This window comes from Stegostoma tigrinum, chromosome 26 (genome assembly GCF_030684315.1).
Source record: "Stegostoma tigrinum isolate sSteTig4 chromosome 26, sSteTig4.hap1, whole genome shotgun sequence".
NCBI classification, from domain to species: domain Eukaryota; kingdom Metazoa; phylum Chordata; class Chondrichthyes; order Orectolobiformes; family Stegostomatidae; genus Stegostoma; species Stegostoma tigrinum.
Genome location: NC_081379.1, coordinates 12659019 through 12673064, shown reverse-complemented (window position 1 = coordinate 12673064; position 14046 = coordinate 12659019). Strand labels below are relative to the sequence as shown.

Genomic DNA, 14046 nt, shown 5'->3' with positions numbered 1-14046 from the left:
ACATGCACATGGACAGCAGTGAATTGAGGGGGATGTAGGTTAGGTTATTTTACTTTTGGATTAGGATTATTACACAGCACAACATCATGGGCCGAAGGGCCTGTACTGTGCTGTACTTTTCTATGTTCTATGTTCTATGATCAATCAAACCACATTTCAGACCTTAGTCCAGTAATAACATCAAATGGGATCATGACAAATACTATTAACAATGACAACCAAATTGTTTTTGGTACATGTAAAAATATGGAGAATTTATTTGAGCTAGAGCAAGGAGAAGTCTCTGTTAACATGACTGGGATTGATATGTTTATTTTACTCACATATTCTTATGTTATAAACATTCTCTGCAACTCCACACCATTATGCTTGCCAGTAAATGGCCCTTAGATCTGCATTGTAATTGTATCAGGTTAGCTGGAGGGAGTGGGACATTCACTGGGATCCCATGAATGGATCAGAATTATCACTATTAAAGCTCAGCTGGAATGTTATTAACTTGATTTTTCTCAAATCCTAAATTCTCTTGATTCTAATCTCTACCTATCAAGGCCCCTGACTGCCTTCATTTTGGCGAGGCTGTGAGTGGGGAAATGAGGGTCTAATATGTAGATTCTACTATATGAATTTTATATAATACTGACTATTCCACAAGGATGATCACTGACTGGCAGTAAAATGGTCACAAGCTGTCTTCTCATATCATAGCCAGATGACTGTGTAGGAACTACCGACAGGTATCAAACCAAAGGAAGTGAACTGCAATGCCAGATAACAAAGTGTGGAGCTGGATGAACACAGCAGGACAAGCAGCATCTCAGGAGCACAAAAGCTGACGTTTCGGGCTTAGACCCTTCATCAAAAAATCCTTTCTGCTGAAGGGTCTAGGCCCGAAACGTCAGCTTTTGTGCTCCTAAGATGCTGCTTGGCCTGCTGTGTTCACCCAGCTCCACACTTTGTTATCTCGGATTCTCCAGCATCTGCAGTTCCCATTATCTCTGAACTTAATGCCAGTTTTTTTACATGGTGAGGGGGTGGAAAAGCAGAACATGTTTGGGAATGGGGACATGGACAAGCCCCTCGCTAGTGGGTGGGAGATTGAGGATACATAGGGACTTTAGAGGCACCCAGCATGACCCTTGCACCTGCCACATGCAAACACAGAATGCTCACTACTCATGTTAAAAGAACTGGTGGAGTCAGTACAGTTGTGATAGAGTATGAAAAGTTATCCATAGATTTTCGGTTGCTATCATTCACTTCACATGTAACTTTCCAGCTGCATCCACTGATAGTTGATCCTCCTCAGCAGACGCTCTGAGAATGGGCTTCTGATTGGGGAGACTGATGTGAACTTTGCTCTGGCACTTAATCCATGATGGGTCTGGCCTAGGAGCCTGGGATTGGCCAAAATGAAAAAGTCTTTGATGCATCACTGTAAAGTCATCAGGACCCCTGAAAATATTCAGAACCTCCCTTGACAACTCCTCAAATTCTTCCCAAAAACTTATTAAACAGTCCAGAACTTTATCAGCTGCTCCCAAAAGCTCATACAACCCTTCTCAAAATCATTCGATCCCTCAATAAAAATCAGCAGATCTTATGAAAACTCTACCAGTGCCTCTTGTCCCACAAATGAATGGGTTATTTCTGTGGTGTTTTTTGACACTGTTAATTGTTCACACTGTATATCTCTCCAGGTGAATTACCTCTCTCTCTAGCTGCCTGCACAAACCAGCCAGACATCGTTAACTACCTCACTGAAAATCCAGATAAAATCGCGGATCTGCGGAGACAAGATTCACGGGGAAACACAGTGCTCCATGCTTTGGTCGCCATTGCAGATAACACCAGGGAGAATACGAAGTTTTTGACTAAAATGTATGACTTGTTCCTCATCAAATGTGCCAAGATGTACCCAGACTGCAGCCTGGAGGCCATCTTAAACAATGACGGGCTGTCACCACTCAAAATGGCAGCAAAACTTGGCAAGATTGGGGTAAATGGATCGATCTTTCTTAAGTCAACTGTTTAGGTCATCTTGTGTATTAGTGACATTTCCTTAAGTATCTTTTGAAAATAGCAAACGGAAGAGAATAGTTTATGCTGGGCTGCTGGTAATGGACAAAAAAGAGTCAGTCTGTATGATCGAAATAAAAGGGAAGTTGAGGATTTGGATTTTGTATATTGTCCATGCTGTGTTGGTGATGGTGATAGTGATGAGGGTGTTCTTTATGGTTACAGCAGAAAGTGCAGCCAGCGGTAACTATAATAATGGCCTGACCCTCACATTTATTTGGTTGGATAAACAGAAATTGATTCAGCTGCTTCACTTCAAAGCTGCAGATCTAGGTACCAACTGATGCTCAGGAGTGGGAGTGTCACATTGCTGCTGCTTGTGGGAGCTTGCTGTGCACAAACTGGTAATAGGGTCGTAGAGGCCTACAACACAGAAGAGGGCTCTTTGGCTCGTCATGTCTGTGCTGGTCAAAAACAACCACCTAACTGTTCTAATCCCATTTTCTAGCACTTGGCCCACAGTCTTGTAGGCCTCGGCATAAGTATGCATAAAAATACTTCATCAATGTTATGAGAATTTTTGCCACTAACACACTTATAGGCAGTGAGTTCCAGATTCCCACCACCCTCAGGTTAAAAAAGATTTTTCTCACATCTTCTCTAAGCTTTCTGCTCCTTAGCTTAAATCTGCAACCTCTGGTCATTGATCCCTTTAAGGGGAAATGTTCCTTCTTGTCAACCCTTTATATTCCCCTCATAATTTTATACTTCTCATTATATCCCCTCTCAATCTCCTCTTCTCTATGGAAATCAATTCCAGTCTGTCCAATTCCTTTTTTTAATTTTAACAATCTAGCACATGTGACATCCTGGTCAATCTCCTCTGCACCCTCTCCAGTGCTATCACATCTGTCTTATACTGTGGATTCCAGAACTGCACACAGTACTCAAGCTGTAGCCTATCAATATGTTATACTGTTCCAGCATAAACTCCCTGCTTTTAAATTGTATTTCTCGAATAATAAAGATAAATATACCACATGCACACTTTACCCATAGTGATAGTTTAAGGGACCAGTGGACATCCACACCAAGGTCTCTCTGATCCTCGGTGCTTCCCAGGGTCCTACTCTCCATCATGTATTCCCTTGCTTTATTTGCCCTGCCTAAGTGCATCACTTCACACTTATCCGGACTGAATTCCTTTTGCCACTGATTAGCGCATCCCATTTGATCAGCCCATCTATACCCTCTTGTAGCCCAAGGCTATCCTCCTCGCTACTTATTGCCCCATCAAATTTAGTATCATCCGTAAACTTACTGATCAGCCCTCCTACATTCAAGTCTAAAACATTTATATAAAGCACAATTAGCAGGGCCCCCAACATGATCCCTGTGAGATCCTACTGGAAACCTGTGTCAAGGGGGAAAAACATCCCTTGACCATTACCTCTGCTTCCTGCCACTCAGCCAATTCTAGATGCAATTTGCTAAGTTTTCTTCGATCCCGTGGACCTTCGCTATCAGTTCTGAGGAAAGGTCACTGGACCTGAAAATGTAACTCTGACTCCTTTCCATAGAGGTTGCCAGACCTGCTGACCTTTTCCAGCAATTTCTATTCCTGGCCTTTGCATCAGTGCCCCATGTGGGACCCAATCAAAAGCCTTGCTGAAGTCCAAGTAGACTACGCTAAAAACACATGTTGTTGCACTTGTTATATTTTTAACAGTGATTGCATTTTGTCAGAATGAATTTGATTGTTCAATGCTTTAGGATACACAGAAAGAAACATTTGAATTGAGATAACACAAACATTCGCAAACCTTTTGGACTTTTATATCTAATAGTTTTAAAACTCTATAATATTTAATGACCTGGCCTCCTATTTTTGACAGGTTTTCCAGCACATTATCAGGAGGGAGATAAAGGATGAAAGTGCGCGTCACCTTTCTCGCAAGTTTCGGGACTGGGCATATGGACCAGTATACTCCTCACTTTATGATCTCTCAGCGATAGACACATGTGGAGAGGAGGTGTCGTTGTTGGAGATCCTGGTCTACAATGGAAAGATAGAGGTATTTGAGCCAATTTACTTCCTTCTGTCTTCTAGGTGTTGGTTTCTCATTGGAGTTCTGTTCAGTTCATCCTCTTCCAATATCACCAGGAAAAAGCAGGCACATGTGAGCCTTCACAAGTGAGCTATTTGGCTGTGGAGACTTTACACAAAACAAAAGCACCTTCTCACCCAACATTCACATAGAGACACACATACAAATCTTCACCAAGATTCATAGCTTGATGAACATTTATGGCAAAGAATGTAGCTGTTTGGCTCATGATCTTTGGGTCTATCCGGTCTAATCCCATTTTTCAGTTCTTGGTCCATATTCCAGTCCTTGAATTCCATATCAAAATATTTTTCAATGTGATGAGGGTTTCTGCTCCACTATCCTTTCAGACGGAGAGTTCAAGATCATTCCCACCTTCTGGATGCGAAAACCTGTCCTCAACACTTCTCTGATAATAAAATGTGAGGCTGGATGAACACTGCAGGCCAAGCAGCATCTCAGGAGCACAAAAGCTGACGTTTCGGGCCTAGACCCTTCATCAGAGCTCTGATGAAGGGTCTAGGCCCGAAACGTCAGCTTTTGTGCTCCTGAGATGCTGCTTGGCCTGCTGTGTTCATCCAGCCACACATTTTATTATCTTGGAATTCTCCAGCATCTGCAGTTCCCATTATCTCTCAACACTTCTCTAATCATTCTACCAATTATTTTCAATTGATTCTCCCCAGTTATTGAGCTGTCCGATAAGGAAATCACTGCAAATCAGATCAGTATCCATGTCCTGTTTTCACCCATCTAAAGGAGGTGTCAGTTGTTTGGTTTCATTTGGTACATGGCAGAAAACAGCTAATTCAGCATTTGAAACAAACCTGGAACCATTCTGATCACTAGGGCTCAGCTCCTCACTGACTGAGCTCATGGAAACCTAAAAATTATAGACAGGGAGGCTTTGACACATGTGACATGTTGCACGATGTGCTGTAGTTTCTGTATGTCTGGCATGTAAACAGTCCATAGATAATGTATTGTAATACCAACTGGATCGTCTAAAATGTATCACGCTTTGCTGTCAGGATAGATTAGAACTTCGCTGTCCTCTGATGATGCTAGCATTGACGTGAAACATTAATCTCTTAGGTGCGTGTAAGGAAGATCAAGGGAGTTTTCCTGGTCGTAATTTATCCCTCAATCAATATCACTAAAATATTATCTGAACATTGTAATAGTGAAGATTACGAGAACGTACTGAGCAAAAATTGATTTTCCTGTATTGTAACAGGGGATATATTTTAAAAGCTGTCCTTTGGCTTTAAATGCTTTTGACTATCCTGAAGTTTCAAAAATGTTGTGAAGATGCAAGTCTTTTTTTAAAGGATCTCCCCAACAAGGGATTGTTTTATGCTAAAACTGAAACTAAAGCTTGGAACAACATCGTGTTCTCTAGGAAACAAACAAAAATTGGTAATAAAGGAGGATTTTTGTTTGTGGTGTTTTATTGCCTCATGTGTGCTGTGGAATAGGTCTCTTGGCTTGTGTGTTTTTGTATCAGTTCAATCACTGGTAGAGCACTTGCTGGACTTGCCTCACTGTTTCCAGCCATCACATTCTGTGGTTCCAACATTGCTTGCCTTGGGTCAGAAGCCCCAACATAAAAGGAAATGGTGCAGCTGCTTCTTTCCCTGTGGCAGTATGTTTCCTTGGGCAACATAGTGACAAGGAGTTTGCAATGTGAGAAATCAGAATGATACACATAGAAGGAGAGTATTTGGTCCATCATGTCTGTGCTAGCTGCCTGCAAGTTCTACTTATCGAATTCACATTTTATCATTCATCTTAAATCTGTATCCTCTCAACCTCAACTGTTCAGCTGACAGGACTAGTTTTGTGATCCTCACTGTCAAGACCCTCACAATTTTGAACAACTTTATCGAATCTCTACTCAATCTTCTCTAAAGACAACATGCGCCAACTTCTCCAATTGATCTGTGTAACAAAACTCCCACATTTTTCATATATTCATTTACAGGATGATGGTATCAGTAGCTATGCCAGCATTTATTGCCCATCCCTAATTGCTCAAGGGCAGTTAAGATGCAATCACATTGCTATGGGTCTGGAGTCACATGTAGGACAGACCAGATAAGGTTGGTATATTTCCTTTCCCAAAGGACATTAGTGAACCAGCTGGTTGTTTCTCCCCCAACAATCGGCATTGGTTTCACGGTTATCATTAGACTCTTATTTCGAGATTGCTTTTGAATTCAAATTCCACCACCTTACACGGTGGGATTCAAACCCAGGTCCCCAGAATGTTACCTGAGTCTCTGGATTAATAATCTAGCGATAATATCATTAGGTCATTGATCCACCCTTACATCCATGGAAGAATTCTCCTAAGGCTTCTCTGAACACATCTGTCCTAAAGTGTGATGCCCAAATTTGGAGGTATTGAGTGCCATCTTGTGAGAAATGTGGGGACTAGCTCTCAGTGGGGCTGCTGTTTTCTTCCTTGCTTGCCAAGTCCCTCTCCTGCTGCTGGGTCAATGCCACTGAGGGTGGGAAAAGACTTTTAAGTAAGTATTAATTGTCTGCTTGAGATCCTCAATTGATGACAGAGTAGGACCTCCCCACCATTTTAAAAGGTGGTGGCAGGCTCCCCCACTTATTACCCCACCATCAGTTAGGTTCCCACATCCTGCCGTCAAGTTCAGTAAAGGGGAGGGCATCAGTCACTTGCTAGGCACTTTCTTAACCTGCCCCACCAATTTTGTGTCCAACAATTTGAGTCCGTACATTGCCAGGGTCTCTCTGTTTCTACCCTTTAAAGCGAAATGTTTCAACTTTGTTGGCAAGCTTGTGATGTGAAACTTTGCAGGTCCTTGTACATTGCATCAACTGCAGCATCCTTATCAACATTGTCCTTCACCTCATCAAAACAATTTAACTAAATTAGTTCAACATGATTTACCTTTAACAGATCCAAGCTGGCTTTCTGTAATTTATTTATACTTGTCCAAGTCACTGGTAATATCTTTTCTGGATTATTATTTGTAAAAGCTTTCCCAGTACCAAGGGTATATTGACTGACTGTTGAGTTTCTCTTCACATGCTTTTTTGAACGACAGTGTAACAGTTGTAGATCTCCAGAACCCTAGCACTGCCCTGTGTATTTATGGAGCGTGGGACAATTTAGTCCAACAGCTCCAGAACTTAACATGCTTAATTCCTTCAGTATCCTCAGACGCATCCTGTACCTTTCTCCTGTTTTGTACAAACCAGCCTCCTACCTCCTGTCTATCAGTTTTTCACTCGTCCAGGAGTACTATTAGGCCATTTGACTGATTGAGCCTGTTCCGTTATTCAGTTAGATCATTGCTGATAATTTCCCTCAACCCCAGTTTCCTGAAGTATTTACATGCCCCTTAATGCCTGAGCATCGAAAAACCTATTAACCTCTATGTTAAATAAACCCAATGACTCAGAGTAAATGAGTGAGATTCTTAATGAGTACTTTGCGTCGGTATTCACTGAGGAGAGGGACATGACGGATGTTGAGGGTAGGGATAGATGTTTGATTACTCTAGGTCAAGTCAGCATAAGGAGAGGGCAAGTGTTGGGTATTCTAAAAGGCATTAGGGTGGACAAGTCCCTAGGTCCGGATGGGATCTATGCCAAGTTAGGGGTATAGACAGGGTGGATAGCAAGAGTGGGGCCTCAATTACTTGGGGTCACGATTTCAAGGTGAGAGGGAAAAGTTTAAGGGCGATATGCGTGGAAAGTTCTTTACACAGAGGGTGGTGGGTGTCTGGAATGCATTGCCAGTGGAGGTGGTAGAACGGGCATGATAGCATCATTTAAGATGTATCTAGACAGATACATGGATGGGCAGGGAGCTGAGGGATACAGATCCTTGGAAAATAGGTGACAGGTTTAAACAGAGGATCTGGATCAGCGCAGGCTTGGAGGGCCAAAGGGCCTGTTCCTGTGCTGTGATTTTCTTTGTTCTTTGTTCTTGAGTGAAATCACAGAGTTCTCCGTGGTAGAGAATTCCTGAGATTTTTGTTCCTCTGAGTCAAGTTATTATTTGTCAGCTCAGCGTTCAATGCTGTTTGCGTATTCTGAAACTGTCACTCTTAGTTTTTGACCCCCAACTGGGGGATCCTGCTTACTCCAGCTCACTGCTAATGTAGGTTCTACTGGAGTCTTCAACAGTACGGGGAGGAATTGAAGATTAACAGAAAGAGGCTTTAGCAAAACTGCTTCTGAAAACTCATAACTAACTTACAGATTTGTTAAAGAAAAAGAAATCATATCTAAGAATCTACCAGGGAAACTTGTTTCATTAATTTGTCAAATGTAATATCCTAATTTAACGTGCATCTCTTGCCAGTAATGCTCCTTTAATGACTCTGAATGAATCCACTGTGGTCCTGGGGCAGAGTCTCACCTTTTTGCGCACAAATTGGCCAAAGGAGACTGGAAAATGTGTGCAGTTAATATAACCATGTGACCTGATTTGTCAAGTGTGCTTCTGGCAGGTGAGACTCCTCTCTGGGTACTGACATTGGAAATGTTTCCCAATTTTGCCATTTTAAAATGATTGGGTGAAATGTCCTTGTCAAACATGGGAGGTCATCTCCTGTAAAGTGGGACTCTGGAGAATTTAGTTTCCCAATCAAGCCTGAGGTCGAATCAACAGCTGGGGATGCATTGTAAAGCACTGTTCAAGAAATGGTTGCCTGAATAAACGTCCTCAGTATGAAGGACATAATTCTTAATGAATGATTGGTAATCACATCTAATGTACTATCATTTAATAAAGATAATTTTATCTATTATTGCCATGTGATGCCATTTTGATGAGAATCACATTTGTTGTTTCTGCCAGGAACTAGGCTCATTGGTGAAGACTTCTATAAGCTTTAAATTTCCTTTCTTAAACCTCTCCACTTTTAAGTTCTTTTCCTCTATTAAGCTGCTCCTTAAAACCCACATCGTTATCTGGCCTAACATGAGGTGATGTGATTCATTGCCACATTGCTCTTGGCATTTCTCCTGTTATATGCTTTGGGATGTTTCACCTCACTAAGAAAGTTATATAAATGAAAGCTGTTGTTGATTTGAATTTCTTTTGCAGAATCGTTATGAGATGTTAGCTGTGGAACCGATTAATGAATTATTTCGTGATAAGTGGAAGAAGTTTGCAGCTGTGTCCTTCTACCTCAGTGTTATCTCCTATATCACAGCCATGGTCATATTTACCCTTATTGCCTATTACAGGCCTTCTGAAGGCAAAGTAAGTGTGAGCTGGGGCCTGTCTATCAATTAATGATCTGTCTGTTCCAATTTGCCCTCTAATTTTTCCTGGACTGGATTGCCCATTCATTTAAGTGTGAGGGCCCTTTAATTTGTGTTTGCACCATCATATGACAGTTTGAAGGGGCCAATTTGTGGACGGGAGTTTTCTGGTTACTGGATGGCTTAGAGGGAACAATTGCCTATTCTTTGTCTTCTTGCAGTAATCCCCACCCTGTGAGTCTATTTGTTTGCTGTCTGAAAGTGTAGTGGAAGCCGATTCAAAAGGCAATCAGCCATGCATCGAAAAGGGAGACATTCGCAGTGCTTTTGGGAAAGAGCACCAGAGTGAAACTATTTTGTATTCCTTCAAAGAGCTGACACAGGCAAGATGGGCTGAATAGTCCTCTCGGGTGCTGAGAGAATCTAGGTTGTACCTTAAATCCAGTCTCAGCACATGAGGATTCAGGGCTGACCAGATTGCTTCCAACCTGCAGGCTGACTTGTCACTAATAGGGACAAGATCCCAGAATATCACCATCTGACTGCTCCCCTCTTATTTATTGGTGTCTGCAGCATCCTGTGAACATTTAGCTGTTTGCTTGCTGCTCAGGCCAGGAAGTGAGCAGAGTAGCGAATTGAGCTTGTGATATTATTGTTCTGTCATTAGGCAGTCAATGCTGTGCTCCAGGCCAAACTTGGGTTTTTCGGCTTAGCTGTCAGTACAAAGCAAGATTAACAGCACAGTAAGCTGAATTGCAATTGCATGCAATCACATTATCTGAATAATTATTCATAGCTGCTTGTGCAACTTTGCCTTAATGTAGTTAGCAAATTTGATAGAGGGGACAATGTAGTATCTAGCCAATGTGCACACTTACAAGTAATGTGACGATAGTACTGTGTCAGCTTTCATAAAGGGTCAGACTAAATGTTAAAAATACTTTGTGTTGGCACCTCCAGTGTGAAGAGCTCTCCTTGCTCTGTTGCCTTCACATTACGGCAGCAATCACAACAGTTTCAAATGTGCCACTCCACCAGAGGCTTTCCACAGTGAGTGGGATGAGGTGGAGTTGGGGGTTTGCCACAGAGAGGTAATCAGAGTGAGAGCCATCCCAGGAAAATTAGGCTCAGATTTTGGGTCTGGTTTCACACACAGCTTAAGGCTGCAATTGCCATTGCATTAGCTGTGGTTGGTGGACAGACTGGTGACACCAGAAAAAGGGGAGAAAATGAATGGAATTCAGCTAGTACTCACCTATTGCCATTCTTTTTAACTATCCCTCAGCTCCTGTTTCAGGCTCTGAACCCTGCTTGATCATTCACTGTGGTTTCATCATTAGATCCTTCTAATCTCTTGCAGCCTCCTTACCCGTACAACACAACAGTCGACTACTTTCGAATGGCTGGAGAAATTATCACTGTTGTCACTGCCATCTTCTTTTTCTTCACAAACGTAAGTAAAGGAAAATAGTTTGTCAAGAATTCAGTGCCATTGAAAAGACAAATTACCTTAATCGTTATTAACCTTGTACTTCCAAACAATGTTGTCATTATGGTTTAGCTAGGAAAACTTTAACAAATCTAATTGTCCACTGTTTTGAGTTATGGTGACAGTTGTGTTCCAGGCTGTTTGTGCACGTCCTGTAGGCCAGAAGGAACATCAATGTGGCTGCCTATCTCACGAATGAAATGTTGCATTATTGCGGAGAGTGCTGAGTGAAAGTCAATGCCTTCCCAGTGGGTGGGTAGGGAAAACCAAATGCCAAGTTACACTGAAGGATTGTCCCACCTGTCCATCAGTGAATGCCTTCAGGGTGGCAGTGGGAAAGTTATATGTCAAGACTGTACATTTTCACAACTTTGGATGGTGTGTGAAGTTGAAGGGAAAATGGGGAAGAGGTGAGGAAAACAATGGAAGAAAGAGAACACAAGCAAAAACAGAAATAGCTGGGAAAGCTCAGCAGATCAGACAGCACCTGTGGGGAGAAATCAGAGTTAACATTCTGGGTGGAATGGTCCTTTCTCAGAACTGAAGAAAAACAGGATTTTGCCCTACTAACAAACACAAAAAAAAACTCAATATTGTCCAGTTGAATACAAAATAGAGAAAAGGCTCACCCTCTGTTGGTACAGCAGCTGATACATGTAACCTGTCACCACACCACAATTATTTTATTCCACAGTCTTGTCTCCTTCCTTTGAGTTGGACTGGGCAAACACTGGGGCACGGATGCCCAGGCTGAACTCACCACCCACTTGCTTGTATTTTACAGCTAGAGTTTTTTGAGGAGGAATCTAGGATTGATTCTGCCCCTTTCTATTGCATGAAAGATGATGGCCAATATTGTAGCTGAGATTATTTAACTCAGTAAAGATCCATGAGTCACCATGGGATCTTGCTTCTTGGGTCATTGAGTTTTCATGGCTGCTCCTGTGAACTCAGGAATTTCCCTGCAGCAGGAAAAATAGAGCCACTTCCTGGCAGTGCATGGGGCTGAAATTCTTTTACAGTTTTGAAAATATACATTCAAAAATATACCACAATTTTTCTATAGTATCTTCATGATTTGCTACTAAGTATAGAACTTTAAATGTTATGAAATAAAGATGGAGAAAAAGAAGGGGGCATGTGACGTTTCTGACAATATTTGCTGAAGAATGTTTTGTTTATTTTAACATAAATGTGTTCATTTATTTATTTTGAAACACAGAACCAGTGGTGTGTAAAAACTATTGCATTAATGAGGCAGTTCAAAGTTTCAAAGGATAGATAAGCATTTAATTCCTCCAGGATCCTCCCTTCCTGAACTTTGCTGACATGTCCAGCTAATGCCAAGAACCTCCCACGACACCAAAGATTACCCATGCACATGCATATGTAGACACACACAGAGACACACATGGAGATACACACATAAGCATTGTCAAGGTGGAAAGTTCATGACTGGTATTGAGGGACCCTCCATAATGGAGAGAAAGATCAAATAAATGTTTTTAACATGCTGCTAGTATTGGAGTTTTGTGCACAGTCGTGGGTTTTGCACTATAGAAGAGACGTGAGTGCATTGGAGACATTGCAAAAATGATTTACAAGAATCCTCCTAGGGAATGAGGAACTCCAGATATGTCGATAGATTGAAGATGTTGGGACAATTCTGCTTAGTGAAGATTTAATAGGTTTTCAAAATTATGACCAGGTTGGGTAGAGTAGATAGGGAGAAACTGTTCCTGTTTGTAAAAGGATCAAGAGCCACATGGCACAGATTTAAAGTGATTCCCAAAAGGAACAAATGAGAACATCTTTTTCATGTAGCAAGCAGTTAGGGTGTAGAATACACTACCTGGAAGGGTGGTGGAGGCAGGTTGCATTGAGGCATTCAAGAGGACACTGGACAATTATGTAAATAGAAATAAATAAAACTTTAAAGGGACAAAGCAGAAATTTGGCCGCCGGCAATGCTGTTCATTTGAAGAGCCAGTGCTGATGTGATAGGCTGAATGGCCACCTACTGCACTGTAATACTTCTATAATTCTGTATGAAAACAAGTAAAATCTTTCTTCCATTGCACAGGTGAAGGATTTGTTCCTGAAGAAATGTCCAGGAGTGAACTCCATGTTTATTGATGGATCTTTCCAGCTGCTTTAGTAAGATGTTCCATAATTCCTTAAAAGTTAACATGCAATTCAGGTTATAAAGCACTCAATTTGCTTAAAAAAGCCTATTACCTGTGTCTGAGTATCATTCATGGTCAATTGCATTTACAGTGAGAATGATGTTCCTTATGGCTCTGACCTACATACACAATTAGACACTGCTTTTCTCCAGGATAACCAGAATACAGTGTTTATTAGTGTAAATCAAAAGCCTAAAATTCAACCACACTAACATTCGGAAGTAATTATGTGATGTTTATAGTATGACTGACCCTCCAATTAATTCCTTTACATTCAAACTGTTGGAAATACCAGTAGAACATTGTGGCATTTCAAATATGCCCACAAGTAAACAATCTTGGCTGGATCACATTAAAACCAACCTCTTCAGGACAAAAGGAAAATTTATGAATGATTGAACCTGTACAGAGACGGCAATGTCCTGCATCTTGCTTAATTCTAACTCTTTGAGTGAACAAATCTCAAATTCTTAATGTAGAGTCATTAGGACCTTATTATTCTAGACTACTGTTCTTAAGGGTGAAACATGGAAGAGGTAGTGCAGGATACCTTGTAGCACAGGCTTTGCAGTGCAAGAGTAAGGAAAACCTGGTACAATCATGTAGGACTTCGGTGAGACCACATTAAGAGTCCTGTGTATAATTTTCACTGAGGAAGGATATACTTGCCTCAGATATAGTACCCTGAAGATTCACTAGATTGATCCCTGAGGTAAGAGGATTCTCAGAGTGCTTGAGGAAATGTTGGCTTCCCTGGCAGGTGGGTCTAGAGTAGGGGTAATTATCTCAGGTTAATGGGCCAGCTATTTAGGACGTAGATAAGGAGAAATATTGTTACTCGGGGTGGAGGGTATGGTTATGAATCTTTGGGATTCTCTATTGCAGTGATCTGGATGCTCAGATACTGAGTATATTCAAGATTGAAATTATAGTTTCTTGGACAGGCAGAGAATGAAGGGATATGAGGATAGAACAGCAAAGTGGAGTT

The 14046-nt window shown here is 41.5% G+C and overlaps 2 protein-coding genes across 3 annotated transcripts in view; one reads left to right on the top strand and one right to left on the bottom strand.

The window, feature by feature from the left end:
- The window catches only part of tchp (trichoplein, keratin filament binding), a 525906-nt gene that overhangs the window by 199523 nt on the left and 312337 nt on the right, over nucleotides 1–14046 (bottom strand). The window lies entirely within an intron of this gene.
- trpv4 (transient receptor potential cation channel, subfamily V, member 4) overlaps nucleotides 1–14046 on the top strand; it is a 121022-nt gene that overhangs the window by 92860 nt on the left and 14116 nt on the right. Inside the window, exons 6-10 of the mRNA XM_059654958.1 lie at nucleotides 1701–1999; nucleotides 3915–4094; nucleotides 9223–9381; nucleotides 10744–10836; nucleotides 12956–13029. Of these exons, the coding sequence (XP_059510941.1) occupies nucleotides 1701–1999; nucleotides 3915–4094; nucleotides 9223–9381; nucleotides 10744–10836; nucleotides 12956–13029 (805 nt within the window). The remainder of the gene's footprint in view (nucleotides 1–1700; nucleotides 2000–3914; nucleotides 4095–9222; nucleotides 9382–10743; nucleotides 10837–12955; nucleotides 13030–14046) is intronic.